The 19,331-nt window shown below is 49.5% G+C and overlaps 1 protein-coding gene across 2 annotated transcripts in view; it reads left to right on the top strand.

The window, feature by feature from the left end:
- Positions 1–19,331, top strand: part of Coro2a (coronin 2A) — a 50,178-nt gene that overhangs the window by 16,287 nt on the left and 14,560 nt on the right. For both annotated transcript variants that reach the window (XM_090330308.1, XM_090330307.1), the window contains one exon: positions 12,612–12,812. In XM_090330308.1, the coding sequence (XP_090186434.1) occupies positions 12,612–12,812 (201 nt within the window). The remainder of the gene's footprint in view (positions 1–12,611; positions 12,813–19,331) is intronic.

Raw genomic sequence — 19,331 nt, 5'->3', positions numbered from 1 at the left:
CAGCCGGAAACACCACAGCAGCTCCCCGGCCTTTATCAGAACCTGCCCAGAGACGTGCACTCACCAGGGTGTTAATGAAGCAGAGATGGCAGAGTTGGTTGGTGGGGGCCCCGGAATAGAGATGGGGAAATGGGAGGAAACTAGAAGAAAGGAAGTATGGTGCTTGCCCTCTTCCTTCCCCAAAAAGGGTGAATTCCCTGTCCCTGGCCTGGTGCATGCCCAAATCCTCAGATCCTCTGATGGACACGTGTGGGTTGGGTGCCACTGGTTGCTCTGACTGTGTCTGGGCATCTCAAGGATACTGGTGACTCCTTGCCCAGATATGATACAGTATTCAGATCATTTCAGAATTCGATTCTGCATCATCATGAAGGGGGGGTTTCTTAGCGTTCTTAGTTTTCATTTACTTCCTGGCTTTGGTTCCTCCCTGCCCCGAATCTTTGCAGTGGGGGATAGTACTGCTGTGCCGGCCAGTGCAGAGCTTAGATTCCTTGTGGCATGTTTAAGGCCTGTGTTTACTTTTGCTAATTGCCTCTGTCAGTCCCTCTTTAGCTGGTGCCGGGCTTCCAGCGAGTGCTCTATAAAAGTGATCCTCATTACTTCCTGTAACTTGGTTATACAAATAGATGCAAAGCTTGAGTTGACCTTGTGCCAGGTGGGGCTCTAGATGCCAGAAGGACCCACTGGTATCTCACCCTACAGATGAGCACAGACCCAGCTCTGCCAGCCGACTGGTATACCTGATTGTGTGTCTAACCTTGCAGCCGCCGCCCCTCAGCCACCATTGGCAGAATTACTGTATGTCGCTGGTGACCCAGGCCCCTTTACCTCTGCTCCCCTCTGACCCTCCATTCAAGCCTCTGGGGATAGGAGACAGGAGCCGGGCTCCAGGAAGAGGGAGGTTGAGGGGGAGAACCACCCCCTAGGGAAGTCACTCAAAATGAGGAAGTTCCTCATCCCCCAGGACTCCTGGCAGAGAAGCACTGAGTAGCCAAAACTACAAGAGTGAACCAAATAGCCGGCCTCTGCCACTAAGAATACTAGCTAGCCTGTAGGGGCCACCAAGGAAAGCAGGCAGAGGGGAGCCACTATCATCTCTGCCAAAGGGTTCAGGAAATCTGTGTGTATAATGACTCTTGTGTGCTCTTTATTTAATTGAGGTGAAATACACAAGAGTTACCATCCCAGCCATCCACAGCTGAGTACACAGTTCTATGGCAGGGATGATGGACAGTATATCAAATTGTCATGCATCTGTCACCACCATGGTTTTTGGTTTGGTTTTGGTTTTGTTTTGTGGGTCATGGGACTGAACCGTGGCCTGGGCGTTGTCCCTGAGCTCTTCAGCTCAAGGCTACTGCCCTACCCCTTGAGCCAAGCCCCACTTCCCATTTTCTAGAGGTTAATAGGAGATAAGAGTCTCAGGTCCTTTTGTGCTGAGCTGGCTTTGAACCTTGATCCTCAGATCTCAGCCTCCTGAGTAGCTAGGATTACAGGCGTGAGCCACCATGCCCGGCTCACCATGGTTTTTAAATTGAACTCCTAGCACTGGTCTTGCTTATATGAGATCAAGAAGAGCTCTGTCCCCAAGCCAGGCACATCTCAGTGAATAAACTCAATAGACTCTTATAGCGCTAGTTCACTTACAGATGGGAGAGCTGAGGACACAGAGAGGCCAGGCATGGTGGTATAAGAATGCAAAACCATACCCCCAAAATAACCAAAACAAAATGGGGAGGGAGGACTGGAGCATGCCTCAAGTAGTAGAGCAATTTCCCTGGGAAGCAGTAAGGCCCTGAGTTCATCAGTACCTAAAAAAACAACAAAAAACCCCACAATATCTCTGCTTCGTCCTCGTCTTCCTCAGGGCTCTCTACTTGCTTCAGTTGGTTGGGAACTTCAGTCTGTAAAGTCCTTCACTGTCTGCCCAGAAGAAGCATGTGCTGGGAGCTGGCGAAGGTGGGTCTGGTTCCTATGAATATGCATCTCTGGCTCTCCCTGAGCCTCCTGCTGTTGAGATGGATAGATAGACTCATCATGGGAGAGAAATCATTGCACATGCATTTCTGTTCCTGCCCTGCTCCAAGTCAGTTAAAGGGGCTGCGAAACCCATGAGGGGATAGCAAATCAAACCCTCAGTTCTTGAATGAATGGTGACCCAGGAGGGCTTTTGTGAATTGTGAGTGGGACTGCCCAACAACCACCCTCCAAGAGTATCCAGGACCAGCTGCTTCCTGAACAGCTGGAACATGTTAGAAATTCTGATTCTCAGGTTCTGTCTAGTCCCAGCCTTATGGGCAGATGACGTGTTGTCACGTGTCCAGCAGCCAGTCTTGGGGCAGGCAAAAGTATCTCTTCTTACAGGGCACTGACATCTTTTCTGTACTCTTCCCATCGCTGAATCCTGACTGCCAAAATCCCCGAGCAGTTTGGCTCCCAGCGCTCCCTCCCTGCAGGCAAGGCCTGAGTACCGGATTAGAGCAAAGGCCTCTAGCCTCCTGCCAGCTGTTGCATCCCTAGCTAGGGAATTGATTATGGCTAAGCAACAGCACTTATCTCCATGGTAATAGGCAAGTGAGAAGAAACAAAAGAATTTCCCATCCTGCTCCTTGCCTGGACTGAGTTTGGAGACAAGGTCTTAGGCCACCCACCATCCGCCATCGATTTTTCATTGTTTTCATTTGTTTTGTTTTGTTATGCCTGTCCTAGAGCTTGAACTCACACTCTGAGCGCTGATTTAGTTAAAGGCTAGCACATTACCACTTGAGTCACACATCCACTTCTATTTTTTGTGATTAGTTGAGGATAAAGAGTCTCACAGACTGTTCTGCCTGGGCTGGCTTTGAATGGTGATCCTCAGATCTCAGCCTTCTGAGTAGCTAGCATTGCAGGTGTGGGCCATGGGTGCTCACGCCATCCGCACACTCACCTGGCACCCCATCACAGGCCAGTCATCCTCTTCCTCCTGAGTCCATCCATCGAGGTCCCCACAGCCCTCGCCTCACAGTGTTATTTCTTCCAGACTTGAGGAAAGCAAGTCTTTTTCCAGGCCAAACATGATCCCTGCACCTAGCTGGGCACTGCTTCCCACCCTCACTCCATGAGCCCTAGCACCACCACCAGGCAGGCTGTGGCAGGCACAGTGGCTCCTGTCGGGGCTGCCTTTCCCCTCTCTGCTGGTGGTGAACTTGCTGGTTCCTCTACTTCTCGCACATCTAAAGGACCAGCAGCCTGACCCCGACTCCTTCACCCTCACCTCTGGTCTCTCATGCCCAGCATGCTGTCAGGCTCAGAGAGGACACCTGCTCTGAGGATGGCTCTGGCAGCAAATCCCTAAAACAGGTGGCAAGGGATGATTTTTTTGAGTGGGGGTGGCATCTTTGGGGCCTCACTGAAAGCAAAACACAGGAACCTCCCTGGAACGTTGCTTTGGGATACTGAGCCAGCATGCGGGCGTGCATATTCTCTCTCTCTCTCTCTCTCTCTCTCTCTCTCTCTCTCTCTCTCTCTCTCTCTGTCTCTCTCTCTCTCTCTCTCTCTCTCTTTCTCTCGACCTTGGGGCCCATCTGTCCAAAGACAGATCTGGAAGCGCTGTGCCAGGGACTAGACAGGGTGCAAAAGGTGGAGCCCCGGATTTCAGCCCTGGGAGGTGTCTTGGGAAATCCCCAGTGACCCTTATTGCCTGAAACTCCCAGATAAGAGGCTTGTAGGGCAATAAACATGAATGGAGTTTTGGTCTGGGGCCTAGTTTGGGGAGTGTTGTGTGCTTCAGAAGGTCCAGGCAGTCCAGAGACTCCAGGGACTGGGACAGCGGACATGTGGACAGCTCCCAGTGTCTAACAGGGAGGGGATGAGACTTGCCTAAGGTCACAGTGCAAATCAGTGTGGGAGTTGCAGCTGTCAACCTGCCCAGAGCTCCCGATAGAAGATGGCTAACCACAAACCTCTGGATGCCCAAGGGTGGGCACCGCAGCAGAGGGGGCCATTTGAGGTTGTAGCCATATGGGAGGGGTAGGGAACGGAAGAGCACCTCCATCCTCTGTGCACAGAGTAATTTATGTACGTTGTCCCATTTAGTCCTCAAGACCAAGCACAGAGAGCAAGTGTGTGGAGAAGAGGACAGGAGGGAAAGGTCCTGCCTAGGCCTTTGTGCTCCGTTCTGAGGAGATCTGGGCAACACTTGAGGGAAATGGAATGGGGTGATAGGTGTAGGAGAACAAGCCTTGCAAGGCCAGGGGAAGGCATTGGAATAATGGAAACCATGACGGGGAGACCTGAGAGCCACCCTCCCCAAGACCTGGGTCTGGACTGTGTCAGATATGGGTGGAGGCTCTCACTGCGGCCTTAATCTCATCAGGAAAAAAGGTCTTTTCTTGGCAGCTGCCCACACAATCTGTATTTCCTGTGGGCCTGCCAAGAGGCATCTGTTCTGACCAGAGGGTGGAGGAGGGGAGGCTGGGCAGGGCTGGAGGGGACAGGGCCGAGTGTGTGGGGGGGTGGGGGGGTGCCAGCATGGTGTTCCTTTGCATTCTACAGGATGGCACCGCCTGTGTTGAGATTTTGAGCACCATGATCTGCTCACCCCTGCTCAGAGTGCTTGCCTGAGCAGTGGCTGATGGAGAATCCAGAGGGCTTCCCCCAGCTTCCGCCTCCCTATGCCCCACTCTTGGGAATCTTGCCCAGCTGGGACTGTCAGTTCGCTTTCTCCCTGCACTGGTGTTATCTGGGGATCGTCAGGACTCCGCAAGCCACACAGCCTTACAGCATGTGTGGAACTTGCTCTTTTAGGATTGAGGATTGAACTCGCGCCTTGTGCATGCCGGGCAACAGCCATACCATAGAGCGACACCCGGCCTGGTTTTGTTTGTTTTTTTTATGTTAGAATTGGGACTTGAAATCAGGACCTGGGTATTATCCCTTAGCTGTTTCCCTCAAGGCTGTTGCTCTGCCACTTAAGCTACAACTCCACTTCCATACTCAGTCCAGTTTTGTTTGTTTTTTGTTGGTCGGTGGTCGTGGAGACTTGAACTCTGGGCCTGGGCATTGTCCCTGAGCTTTTCAGTGCAAGGCTACCCCCTACCCCTTGAACCACAGCGCCATTTCTTGTTTCTCAGTGGTTAATTGGAGATAAGAGTCTCATGGACTTTGAACCACGATCCTCAGATCTCAGCCTCCTGAGTAGCTAGGATTACAGGCATGAGCCATGGCACCAGGCTCCCAGCCTAGTTTTGAACTTTTTTTTTGGGGGGGGGGTCATTGGGCTTGAACTTGGCCTAGGCACTGTCCCTGAGCTCTTCATTCAGCTCAAGACTGCCCTACCCCTGGGCCTGGGCGTTGCCCCTGAGCTCTTCAGCTCAAGGCTACCACCCTACCCTTGAGCCAAGCCCCACTTCCCATTTTCTAGAGGTTAATTGGAGATAAGAGTCTCAGGTCCTGGGGCTGGAAGTTTGGCCTAATGATATAGTGCTTGCCTAACGTGCATGAATACTGGGGTTTGATTGCTTTACTACCACATGTATAGAAAAAAACCAGAAACCTTGGCCTTGAGAAAACCCAAGGACAGTGCTCAGGCCCTGAGTTCAAGCCCCAGGACTGGCGAAAAAAAAAAAAAGTCTCAAGTCCTTTTGTGCCCTTACTGGCTTTGAACCTTGATCCTCAGATCTCAGCCTCCTGAGTATCTGGGATTACAGGCCTGAACCACCACGTCCCAGCTTGCCCTTTTTTTTTTTGCCAGTCCTGAGCCTTGAACTCAGGACCTAGACACTGTCCCTGAGCTTCTTTTGCTCAAGGCTAGCACTCTATCGCTTGAGCCACATTCCCAGCCCCTAGTTTAGAACTTTCTAATTTGAGGCTTTTGTCATTGCTAGCCTAGACTCCCCTAGTTTGAGGAAAAACTGCATCTACTCAATCAGAGCTGACTGTTGTATAAACACTGGGAAACCTTGGGGTCTCAACAGTAAAAATTTGTTGAACACTAAGTATGCATTGGGACACACACACACACACACACACACACACACACACACACACACACACACTATGCTCTTAGCCCTGTGCAAGGTGTAAGCCAGTTCTGGACTGCCTAGATTCTCATCTCAGTTTCAGCACTCATCAGCTGGTGACCATAGGCAGGTTACTTAACCTCTCTGTAAAATCATCCTTCATGGTAATGTACATAGATGTTCTTAACAGTCAAAGTAGTACACTGTAGCTGTTTGTAGTTTGATGTGACCCCTATGGTACTGGAGAAGAAATGGATACATGGAGAAACTTGACACTGGAGCTGGTCTGCTGGATTTTAGTTTTGATTCATTGTGTTGTGGTAGTATGGACTGAACTCAGGGCTCGCACTTGATAGGCAAACTGTCTACCATTTGAGTCACGCCTCCAGCCCATTGCTTTTAGTTTTGTTTTTCACTTACTATTTGCCTAAGCTGACTGTGATTAAAGTTGCCCTTCCTGGCTCTGTTTCCTGGGTAGCTGGGGTAACAGATATGTACCACCATCCACACAGCTAATTTTGATTAGTTGTTGTATTTAGTTTTGGGTGGCAGTACTGGAGCTTGAACTGAGGGCCTTGAGCTCTTGGTCAGTGATTTTGCTCAAGGGCAGTATTCTATACTTGAGCCATACCCCCACTAAAGACTGTATAATATTTATATGGTATCTGGGTATATTTATGTATCTGGGTGCACAATACATTTGTATTCTGTTATAAGCTACTTCTTTATGGTGCTACTGGGGTTTGAACCCAGGACCTCACATTTTCTGAGGCAGGTGATCTACCACTTGAGCCATATCCCAAACCTCCTACCTTGAATTCTTCAGGATATATATATATATATCCCAGGGTGGAATTGCTGGTGATTCTAGTTCGACTTTGAAGTATCTCTGTACTGTTCCCCACAGTGTGACACAGACTGCTCACAGGTCTCCATTGCTTCATCAGCACTTGTGATTTCTCTGGGGTTTCGTTTTGGTTTGGTTTTGTCATAGCCCTCTGTGGGGGCAGAGCCCAGCACGAACAAGGCCGTGGGTTGAATCCCAGCCATCCTAGTAGACGTGAGGTGGCATTTGCACCATGGGGCCTTTTCATTTGTTAACCTAGACTCCCTCAATTTGAGGCTCACTGCACATACCTGTCACATAATCTGATCTGACTCTGTGTGGTTTTGGGTTTTTTGGAGTTTTTTTTTTCTTTGTTTGTTTTGGTTGGTCATGGGGCTTGAATTCTGGGTCTGGGTGTTGTCCGTGCGCTCCTCAGCTCAAGGTTAGCACTCCACCACTTGAGCCACAGTGCCTCTTCTGGTTTTCTGGTAGTTAATTGGAGATAAGAGTCTCACAGACTTTAGAGCCTGGCCTGGCTTTGAACCACAATCCTCAGATCTCAGCTTCCTGAGTAGCTAGAATTATAGGCATGAGCCTGGCTTGTGTGTGGTTTTTATTTGTATTTCCTTAACTATAGTGAATATATTTTATATGCTCTGTGGTCATTGGTATATCTTAGAGAAATGTCTCAAGTCTTTTGCCCCTCGGCCTCCTTCTTCCTCCTTTTCTTCTTCATTTTATTATTTTTTTTTTGTGAGTCCTGGAGCTTGAACTCAGGGCCTGAGCACTGTCCTTGGGCTTTCTCAAGGTTAGGGCTCTACCACTTGAGCCACAGCACCACTTCTAGCTTTTCTATGTATGTGGTACTGAGGAATCGAACCCAGGTCTTGGTGCATGCTAGGCAAGCAATCTACCACTAAGCCATGCTCCTGGCCCCAGTTTTCTTCTTTTTTTGTAGTACTTGGATTTGAAGTCAGGGCTTCTGCTTGCTATTCAGGCACTCTACTACTTGAGCCATGCCCCAGACCTTTTTTTTGTTACTACTCACTTTTCTAGTAGGGTTTCCAATAAGTCTCTGGAGCGCCATCCTCCTGTTTATACCTCCTGTGTAGTTAGGATAACTGGTACGTACCACTGTGACCTTTGTGTATTGGTTGAAAAGGTGACTTTTGACATTTTTGCCTGGGATGACCTCAAACCATGACACTCCTGCTCTTAGCCTTCTGATAGCTAAGGTTACAGGCATGTGAGTAGCTAGGATTACAGGTGTGAGAGTAGCTAGGATTGCCGATATGTCAGTAGCTAAGATTGCAGGTGTGAGCCACCAGGGTTTGAGAGTTCTGTATTCTGTATATCTATCTCTGATCAGATAAGTGATTTTTTCCCCTATTCCACAGGTTGTGCCTTTTTTCACTCTAGAGTTCATTGGATAAATGTAACTGTATATGATCAGAGGCACTGTCCCTTTGTGTTCCTCCCGTAAAAGTATTCTCGTCTGGCAGGGTACATCTTTACTGTGTTAAAAATACCCCTGGGGGAGCCGGGAGTTTGGCCTAGTGGTAGAGTGCTTGCCTAGCATGCACGAAGACCCGGGTTCAATTCCTAGGTACCACGTATATAGAAAAAAGGCCAGAAGTGGTGCTGAGGCTCAAGTGGTAGAGCTCTAGCCTTGAGAAAGTCCAGGGACAGTGCTCAAACCCTGAGCTCAAACCCAGGACTGGCAAAAAAAAAAAAAAAATACCTCTGGGGCTGGAAGTTTGGCCTAATGGTAGAGTGCTTGCCTAGCATGCATTAAGACCCTGGTTCAATTCCTTGGTACCACATACAAAAAAAAAAAACATAAGTGGTGCTGTGGCTCAAATGGTAGAGCTCTAGCCTTGAGAAAAAGCCCAAGGACAGTGTTCAGGCCTTGAGTTCAAGCCCCAAGAATGGAAAAAATATCCCTGAAGCATGGTGGTTCACGCCTGTAACCCTAGCTACTCAGGTGGCTGAGATCTGAGGATTGAAGTTCAAAGCCTTCCGGGCACTAAAGTCCATGAGACTCTCATCACCAATTAACCACCAGAAAATGGGTAGTGGCATTGTGGCTCAAGGGATAGGGCAGCAGCCTTGAGCTGAAGAGCTCAGAGTTCAAGTCTTACAACTAATCAAAAAAAGAATTACCGTTGAGAAATAAGTTTTGATTTTCATGAAGTCCAGTTTGTCCTTTTTTTTTTTTTGCATTGCTTTTGGTGTCGTAGCAAAAAATCACTGCCAAATCCAGTGTCATCAAACTTTTGCCCTGTGTTTTAAATTTTTAGTGTTAGCTCTTTGATCCATTTTGAGTTACTATCAGATGTGGGTAATGAGACAAGTGCCAGTGGCTCCCACACATGTAATCCTTGCTACTCAGGAGGCTGAAAACTGAAGATTAAGGTTCAAAGCCAACCCAGGCAGACAAATCTCAGAGACTCTTATCACCAGTTAACCAGCAAAAAAGCCAGAAGTACAGGTGTGGTTCAGGTGGTACAGAACCAACTCTAAGCAAAAAAGCCAAGCAAGATTGTGAGGCTTTGAGTTCAAGTCCAAATACCAACACACACACACACACACACACAGAATAGATAATGTAATGCAGAGGGTTTCCTGTATTCTCGTTTGCTGATGGCATTCTATGGAGCACTTCTCATGCCCCTGTGCACAGGTTCAGCCAAAGGCTTGGCCCCGGTGGGTTCCATTTCTTGGACACATAGCTTCATAGGGAGTATCAGTTCTTCAGCTTTGACTTTAGCTTTAGCTTCAGGTTTGGCTTTGGCTTTGTATTGGGCAGTGCACAGTGCTGAGACTGGTCAGTGGGTTTAGGACTTGCCAGCAACCCATCTATTATGCCTGGCATCTCACACCTGACACTCAGCCACGTGGAAGGAAGGCAGGTTAAAACACAGCCCAGCTGGCCCACCCTAGAGCGGCCTATTCAGTGGTGTGAGGTGGGGCTTGAGAATGTGCAATTCCCAAATGATGCCCTTGAGGACTCCATTGTAAGAGCACTGGGTCACATTCACTGGAAGTTTCTGTAGACTTTCACCACACCAGATGCATGGGAGCACTGTGGCCTGGGCCCCACACCCAAAGATGGGAAAGGTTATTTGTTTGTTTGTTTATCTTTTTTAGAGGCAACATAGTTGTTTTGCCCAGGCTGGCTTTCATTTTGGTTTGGGGTTTTGGTAGTGGTGGTGGGGATTGAACTCAGGGCCTGGGTGCTATTCCTGAATTTTTTTTTTTCAAGGCTAGTGCTCTACCACTTGAGCTGCAGCTTCACTTCTGGCTTTTGGGTGTACAATTGGAGATAATAGTGATGTAGACTTTCCTGCTTCAGCTCATCTTGAAGCACAATCTTTAGATCTCAGCTTTCTGAGTAACTAAGATTACAGGCTTAGACCTCTAGTGCCCACTCCAGGCTGGCTTTGAACTTGTGATCCTTCTGCTTCAACCTCTGAATTACTGGGATTACAGATATTCACTACCATGCTAAATAGAATGTCCCTTTCCCTCCCCTCCTCCCTGACCATGGAGCTTGAACTCAGGGCCTGGGCGCTATCTGTTCACTTTTTTGGCTCAAGGCTGGTGGTTTATCACTTGAGTCACACTTTTACTTTTGGCTTTTTCCACATTAGCTGGAGATAAGAGTCTCACAAACATTCCTTCCCTGGTTTGGCTCTGAACTTTGATCCTCAGATCTCATCCTAGTAGCTAGGATTACAGGTGTGAGCCTATAATGTTCTAACATCTTGCTAGAATATTCTTTACTCTTGCTAACTGTAATCATTTCATTTTTTTAAGTGTCTATGGTTCTCCCCCCTTCCCCCCTTACTATGGCAATGACAAAAGTGCAGTGCTTCAGATCACCCCATGAGACACTGGTGGGGAAGCCTCTGTGCCTACAAGGTCAAACTTTAAGAGGGACGCAGCAGAACCACTTCTATTAGATGTGGAACCACAAACTTAAATAAGGACTATGGTAGCTGGCAGTGTCAAACCAGGTCACTTCATTTTTACAGAGATGGTGAAAGACTGTGTCACACCCACCTGAGTGTTTTTCCACCCTGTACCTGATCCTTGTCCTTAGATGATGTTAGGGTGAAGAAGAGAGGCTCTAGGGAACATTCTCTCTCTCTCTCTTACACACACACGCACACACACACACACACACACACACACACACAAAATATCCCACCACCACCACTACGAGGACTTCTAGCAGCAGCAAAGCTTGTTCAGAGCAGGAAAACTCAGCCTGACATCCACCCACACCACTGGCACCCACCCGAGGTCCACTAGATTTCTACAGCTTCATTTTCCCATCGTCCAGCAGGAACTGTGATCCCACTAACAAGTGGTTGTCCAGTGTGGGACGGACCCTGGCCCTTGAACTGCCAGGCATGAAGGGATGAGCCCAGAGCTGCATTAAACTCACTCAGGACTCAATGCCCAGCCCCGGGAACCTAGTCTCACAGGCCCACTGAGCACACTGGGGGTGGGATAGTGGCACGATGCATGAGAACAGGGCCACTTTGGCCTGTGCCCCACGGAGGAGGTTTGGCTGTGGCTTGGCTGTGGGCCCAGCCCATCCCCAGGCTGTGCAGTCCTCACTCCCAGGCATGCTCCTGCCTGCAGGGAAAGCGGAACTCCCTTCTGTGGTTGCTGAGTCACTAGAGCGAGGCCTGGGTCCTGAGTGCACACCCTCGGGAGTCCTCACCCAGGAGTCATCGCCCAAGTGCCTGCCTTGCTCCAGCACATGCGCATGCGCCCTGTGCACAGCCGACCTGCACCTGGGAGCTTCTCCTGCACACGTGGCGCCCACGCCTGCACCATGCACACAGGCTGGCTGGGTGCCCCCTACCTCTGCAGCTTTCCTTTGGAGCAGCAGGTCTGGCTGGGCTGGGGCCAAAGGACAAGCATGTTCATGCTCTTTCACCAGCCACTGGCGTCAGCCCCAATGCCAATAGCATCTTTTCCAAAAAGGGACACATAGCTTCATGACAGGTGTATGAGATTCTCTATGCCTGTGTGTCTCTGTGTGTGTGTGTCTGTGTGTCTATGTGTCTGTGTGTGTACATACTGGGGCTTGAACTCAGGGACTGAGCATTGCCCCTGAGCTTTTTTTTTTTGCTCAAGACTAGCATTCTGTCACTTAAGCCATAGCTCTGCTTTCAGCTTTATTTTTAATCTTATTTATTTTTGCTGATGTGGTAACAAAGAGTCAAACCCAAGGCCTCGTGCATACTAGCCACATTCCTAGACCCATGCTTTCAACTTTTTGCTGGTTAAGTGGACAAAAGTGTCATGGACTTTCCTGCCTAGGCTGGCCTTGAACCATGAGTAGGATTACAGACAGGAGTGGCACCTTTATTGCCCCAAGAAAACTGAAGCAGCAGAGGTTAGATCTCAGGCCCATTTACCAGGTAAGGTCAGAGGGACTGGAGGCCAGGCAGAGGCAGCACAGTGGGCTTCTCTGGTGAGATCGGGTGAGGGGAGGCGGTGAGCTCCCTGTGGTTTCTCTGCCTGTGTCCACATGAGAGATGACAAGCCTGACATAGCAGCCCACCAGTCATTGTGGACTGTCTTGCCTTCTCACCGCGGGAACAGGAAAAGCCACAGTTCCAGCCTGCTCACTTGGTGGCCTTCCTAGCAGGTCACTTGTCCAGGTAGCTCTGACCACTGCCCTGGTGTGTCTTTCTTACGTACTGGGAGGTCTGCACCAGCACATTGAGCCTCAGTCCTCTTGTCCCCCTTGTCACCCGCAGATGTCATGGCACCCCCAGTACCGCAGCTCCAAGTTCCGCCATGTCTTCGGCAAAGCAGCCAGCAAAGAGAACTGCTACGACTCGGTGCCCATCACCCGCAGCGTCCACGACAACCACTTCTGTGCCGTGAACCCCCATTTCATCGCGGTCGTCACTGAGTGTGCTGGTGGCGGGGCCTTCCTTGTCATCCCCCTGCACCAGGTGAGGAGGCTCTGGAAATGCCCAGGCTGGTGGGGGCTCTGGACTCAGTCCCACCACAGCCAGAGCACAGGACGGGGTTCCGGCCCCCAGTGTGACCCATCCATGCTGTGTGACCTCCGTCAGTCCTTTGACCTCTTGGAGCCATGGTTCCCTTCTTGAGAAAAACAAGGACTCACTGGGTGCTGGTGGCTCATGCCTGTAATCCTAACTACTCAGGAGGCTGACATCTAAGGATCATGGTTCAAAGCCAGCCTGGGCAGGAAAGTCCATGAGACTCTATCTCCAATTAATCACCAAAAAGCAGGAAGTGGAGCTGTGGGTCAAATGATAAAGTGCTAGCTTTGAGCAAAAGAGCTCAGGGACATCTCCCAGGCCCTTTGTTCAAGCCCCACAACGGACAAAGAAAGAAAAATAAGACCCAGAGTCCAGACCCTGGCTGCTGGCCCCACCCCTCCTAGGACCTCCTTTCTGCCTGCAAGACGGGGTGGCAGATTAATTCTCCCTTGAATAAGATGTCATTTTCCTGGCTTGCTGGGCTCACTTGGAGAGATTTCCAAAACCTTCTGAGGCATCTGGGATGGGGAGAGGGGAGGGGAGAAAAGAAAGAAACTTGTTGCTAGAAGCTGTGTCAGGGACTGAGGCTTGTCCTTAGGGTTATGGAGACGGCATGGGCCTTATGTACCATTGCTGGAGTGTTTCTGACACTCCTTAGTGCAAAGTCTAGCCACTATTGCCAGGTGCGATGATGGCTTACTCCTGTAATTCTAGCTACTTAGGAGGCTGAGATGTGAGGATCAAGGTTCAAAGCCATCCTGGGCACAAAAGGACCTGAGACTCTTAGCTCCGATTAACCTCTAGAAAACTGGGAAGTGGGGCTTGGCTCAAGGGTGGGGCCGTAACCTTGAGCTGAAGAGCTCAGGGACAACGCCCAGGCCAAGTTCCAGCCCCATGACACCTCCCTAAAAAAAAAAAAAAAGAAGAGTAGCCACTGTCCTAGGCAGAGCTTCTCCTGGACAGGCTTCAGGTTTCTGGGTGAATGGGGCCTCTGGCTTGCAGCAACCCCAGACTAAAGATCAGGAAGCAGGAATTCACCCAGACCTCCAAGCATGTAATCCCCTGGGAGTAAGTTGTCTGCAGCAACCCCTGAAGGGCTCCCACATTGGCAACCATAAACACAGGCCAGAATCCCATCCATCAGGGTCCGTAAACACACCGCATTCCATGTAGAAAGCTAGAACAAGGTTGATGTCTCACCTGTCGTCTATTCTTAAAACATTTCTAAATCATATATGGGCCACGGATGAAATAAAAATGGAATTGTATTTTATATTTTTATTATTTTTGAATATTATTACCTTTGAGTAGTTGTACAAAGGAGTTGCCATTCAGCAAGGAAGCTTATGAACACAGTGCATCTTGATCAATGTCACCCCTTTCAACATTCTCTCTCACATATTTAATTTTAGATTCTTAATTTTACTTTGTGTGTGCATGCGTGTTTGCACGCACGCCAGTCCTTGTTCTTGAACAAAAGGTCTAGGATCTGTCCCTAAGCTGTGTGTTCGTGTGTTCGTGTGTGCGTGCGTGCGTATGTGTGTGTGTGTGTGTGTGTGTGTTGGGCCAGTCCTGGGGCTTGAATTGGGGGCCTGAGCTCTGTCCCTGAGCTTCTCTGTGCTCAAGCCTAGTGCTCTACTACTTGAGCCATAGCACCACTTCTGCCTTTTCTGAGTAGTTTAAGAGTCTCAGGGACTTTCTTTCCCAGGCTAGCTTTGAACTGCGATCCTCAGATTTCAACCTCTTGAGTATCTAGGAGTACAGGTGTGAGCCACCGGTGCCTAGCATTTTGCTGGCTAATTGGAATCTCACAGCCTTTCCTACCTAGACTGGCAATTTCCTAAGTAACTAGGATTACAGGAACCACTGGCTTGGATAGGTTTTTTTAGTATTTGTTTTATTTGTTGCTGTTTGTTTATTTGGCTGGTCCTGGGGCTTGAACTAGGGGTCTAGGTGCTGTCCCTGAGTTTTTTCACTCAAGACTAGTTTTCTATCACTTGATCTCCACTTCCACTTCCTGCTTTTGGGTGACTCGCTGGAGATAAGAATCTCATGGACTTTTCTGCCTAGGCTGCGATCATCCAATCTCAGCCTCCTGAGTAGCTAGGAATACAGGCACAAGCCACCAACACCCGGATGATATGAACATTTTTTAAGGAGTAAAAGCTGGTAGTTTTGTAGAATGTGGTTAGATTGAGTTATGTGTTGGGACAGCAATGTTGCAATTGAGGTGTGATTCCTTTCCCAGGATATCACAGATCACACACTGTCGCTCAGCCCCACCCTGTGCTGTCTTTGGCAAATTGTGCAGAGCACTTTAGTAAAGGAGAGATGTGAAGAGCAGCCTCTTGAAAGATCCTGGCTTGGATTATAAGAAAAGTTATTTGACGCTGGACAAGTACATGGGACAAGATGGAAAAGCCTTAAATGCTGGAGTGAAACAGGAGGAGTGAGCTCTGGGGATAAAGTGTGCAAGTTGGGGCAGGGTCTGTGCAAAGTTCGACTTCCCAGGAGATGTGGGGGTCAAAGCTGGAGGGACAGGACCCCTAGCCTTCATCCTTATGGCTACTTGTTGAAAATTCTGCCCACCAAACAAACAGCATCCTTAAAGAATTAATTGATTGGTTTTCCTGAGTTTATTTTTATTACTCAAACTCTTTCAGAACTGTCACCATTTCTCTCCTGAACCACTCATGTATGTGTAAGTAGGTATTAACAACCAATACTCAGAAAATAATTGGTTTGATGTAGGTGGGACAAGGAGACCCTCTTTGGGATAAAATGATCTGGAAAGCCCTTCTTCAGAGGTGACCTTTAAGCACAGAGGCCCCTTGAAATTCTGGAAAAGGAATGTTCAGCCAGAACCAACAGCAAGTGTAAAGACCCTGGGATAGGAGTGGACATGGGGTATTTGTGTATTGCTGCTGGGATAAAGGGTCAATTCTCTGGTTCAAACTACCTTATGGACTTTTTTTTTTTTGGTGGGTCATGGGGCTTGAATTCTGGGCCTGGATGCTGAGCTCTTCAGCTCAAGGCTACCACCCCCCCACTGCCCCACTTCCCATTTTCTAATGATTAATTGGAGATTAGAGTCTCAAAGCTTTGTGAGCTTGTTTCGAACTGTGATCCTCAGATCTCAGCCTCCTGAGTAGCTAGGATTACAGGTGTGAGCCACTGCGCCCAGCAATCAATATATCTTTTTGAGATTAACTATTTTTTTTTTTTGGCTAGGGCCTGGGCACTGTCCTTGGACACTTTTGCTCAAGGCTAGTACTCTGCCACTTGAGCCACACTGCCACTTGCAGCTTTTTCTGAGTATATGGTACTGAGGAATCAAACCTAGGGCTTCATACATGCTAGACAAGCGCTCTGCCACTAGGCTACATTCCCAGCTCCACTTTATTTATTTATTTATTTTTTTTATTTTGGTGCCTGGTGCCTGAAAACCAAGCACAGAAGGCATGTGAGGCCAGCACTCTGAGCTTTACCACTGAGCCATATTCCCCATTCCCCAGCCTAAACTTGACTTTTTTCACTCTGTAATTCTCTAGAAATCCCTCCGTGCTGCTTCATGTGCCCATAGTGTGTTCCTTTTCTTTGCTAAGTAGTATTGCATTGCATGGATCGGCCTTTATCCATATCGATTTAATACCCACAAGAAGCTGTCTCTCTGGTCAGCTATGGTGGTACAAAGGCAAGAGGCTCACTGGCTCCAGGATAGCTGCTCTATAGTAAAACCAGCCCAGAGCTAAAACAGCACAAGCCATCTGGTTGTTTCCATTCTGGGGCTGTTAGGAGTAAAACTGCTGTAAGCAGCAGGTGTTGTGAGAACACAGGCAGTGGATGTGTCAGGAGAAGCGAAACTCTCCTGTGCTTTGTTTTCCAGAAAACTGTCAAAGTGTTTTCACAAATAATTGTGTAGTCTCTGAAATCTGGATTCAACAGAACGTCCTGTTTTGGGTTCTGTTTCACGTTGTTTTCGAGACAGGATCCCTCCGTGTACTCCAGGCCAGCCTCCCTGCTCTAGTTCCAGGCGTGCACTGCCACGCCCAGCCTCAGCTGTGATTTTATTTGCTAAGCCTGGCTTTTCAAGGAAAGCCACTGTTGCTGGGCTGTAAAATCCCATCTTTAGTAGCAGACTTTTTATAATTGTAAAAAAAAATCTCAAACACAAAAGTCAATAAATACAGTGATCACTTCTCTGCCAGATTCTAGAATTATTACAAGTTTACCCTGTCACTTCCTCCATCCTTTTCTTCCCCTGAAAGCAAATCCTGGGCATTTTGTCATTTTACACACACACACACACACACACACACACACACACACACACACACACACCTCAGTATGCAATTCTAAAATCATTTTCAGACCCCACCACAGTGCCAGGGTGACATTACTAATTCTTTCCATCAGGGACATGTGAGATGTCCGTCTGGTGGCCTTGTATAGGCCTCCACCTGCAGCATCTGATGGGAGCCCATATGAAGAGCAGACCTTGGATGTGGTTACAATGGATGCCAGCACTGGGGCTTGAACTTGAGGACTCCAGCTCTCCTTAGGCCTTTTCACTGGCAGCTGGTCCTCTGCTACTTGGGCCACACCAACACTTCCAGCTTCTTGCTGATTAACTAGAGATAAGAGTCTTGTCTCCCCGCCCCCCCCACAGCAACACACACCACCTGCTCAGACAGGCCCAGTACTAGCCAGGCCTGCAGGCCCATTACCCACCTGACCTCTTCTGTCCTTAAGAGGAGGTGACCTGCCAACTTTCTAAGCAGCACTGCACCGACCCTAGTAACTTCTGAGACCTGGGCGTGGGTTGGGCCTGCTCTCACTTCACCTCCTGCTGCTCCTCAGGTTTGGCTCTGTTTATTTACTCAGGCTTCTCCTTGGCTACCAGGGTCTATAGTCTGTGCTGGGCTGTGGAAACTGGTGATGTGCCAAAAGAGGAGGGGACACAGGTTGTCTGATTTCTGTGTGTGTGTGTGTGTGTGTGTGTGTGTGTGTGTGTGTGTGTGTGTGTGTGTGTGTGTGTGTTGTTTGTTGGCACCAGTACTGGGGCTTGAACTGTGGGCCTGGGCATTGGACCCTAAGCTTTTTCACTCAAGGATGGCACACTACCATTTGAGCCACAACTCCACCTCCAGCTTTTTGCTCATTGGCTTGTCTGCCCAGGCTGGCTTTGAACCTCCATCCTCAGTCTCCTCTATCTCCTGAGTAGCTAGGATGGCAGGCATGAGCCACCAGCAGTGGGCAGGTTGGCTGGTTCTTCATTGCTGTGGGAGGAGCTGCGTTGGAGGGAAGGGGGCACGTCCCCTGGGGGTGCTTGGCTTTGCCACGACATACCTCAGGTCACCATCACATGGCAGGGCTGCATCAGAGACTGTCCAATGCCCCTGAAGGAGTTTGACCCCAGTGGGTTCCCTGGGGCCTTCCCTCCAGGGCTGAGAGGCTGGGGACTGTCCCAAGGACAGATTCCCTTTTGCACCTTGCCAGGCAACCTTGACAGCCAAGGCCTGAGCTCCATGATAAAGGCCCCTCACAGGTGTGGGGAGAGAACCATCCTGAGCCCCAGGACTATGGCATGGGTTCCTGGCCCCCACCCCCCAGCCTGTGCCAGAGCAACCCCACCCTGAGGTGGTGGACTTTGCTGTGAGGTGTGCCTGGGAGAGGCAGAGACCTGGGAGGGACCCTGGGTTACTCCTTGGCAGAGCAGGCTGGGGGCCTGAGTTGCTGAGTGGGCACTGTGGCTGTGGGACACCTGGAGAAAGCAAAGGGGACGCTTCACCTGTGTTCCGTCACAGCAGATGGAACTTCCTTGAGACTGTGGGGGAGACGTGGGAGCTCCCCACCCCCAGCCCTTTGGCCTCTTGCCAAGTGTGTCTCCCAGACCCTGTAATAAACTGAGCAACCAGGGGTGGGACAGCTCCATGGTACAGCCTGGGCCTCGCATATGCCAAGCCCTGGTTCCATCCCCAGTACTTGTGAAACACTATGTCCTTCTGATCGTTGCTGTGATAGACCCACACACTCGCAGTCTTTTGGGCCTTTCCTGCCCAGGCTCGCTTCAAACCCTGATCCTCAGATCTCAGCTTCCGGAGTAGCCAGGATTACAGGGCTGAGCCACCAGTCCCTAGCAGACCATGAACTCTTCGATCCCAGCATCCTGTTCACTCTCTCTGCCCACAGAGCCCCCTGTAGACTTGGACGCTGTGCCTGTCTAGGTGGCACAGCCCAGCCTGACTCAGCCTGTGAGGGACATGCATAATTGCTGGTGTCCTGATAAATCCAAGGCCTGGATCTGGCCTAATGGTCAGCAAAGTGAAACCAGCCTTCCCGGTTGTAAATGCCCTGCCCTCATAGGCTTTTGGCAGATCTGCTGACAGGCTAATGGCCACTGATATCCAGAAGAGGCTTGGGTCCGAGGCTGAGGAGGAAGAACTGACCAGAGCTGAGCTGCTA

This window comes from Megascapheus bottae, chromosome 3, assembly GCF_031878675.1.
Source record: "Megascapheus bottae isolate mThoBot1 chromosome 3, mThoBot2.hap1, whole genome shotgun sequence".
Classification (NCBI taxonomy): domain Eukaryota; kingdom Metazoa; phylum Chordata; class Mammalia; order Rodentia; family Geomyidae; genus Megascapheus; species Megascapheus bottae.
The sequence above is the reverse complement of the archived record's forward strand: the minus strand, read 5'-3'. Positions and strand labels throughout refer to the sequence as shown.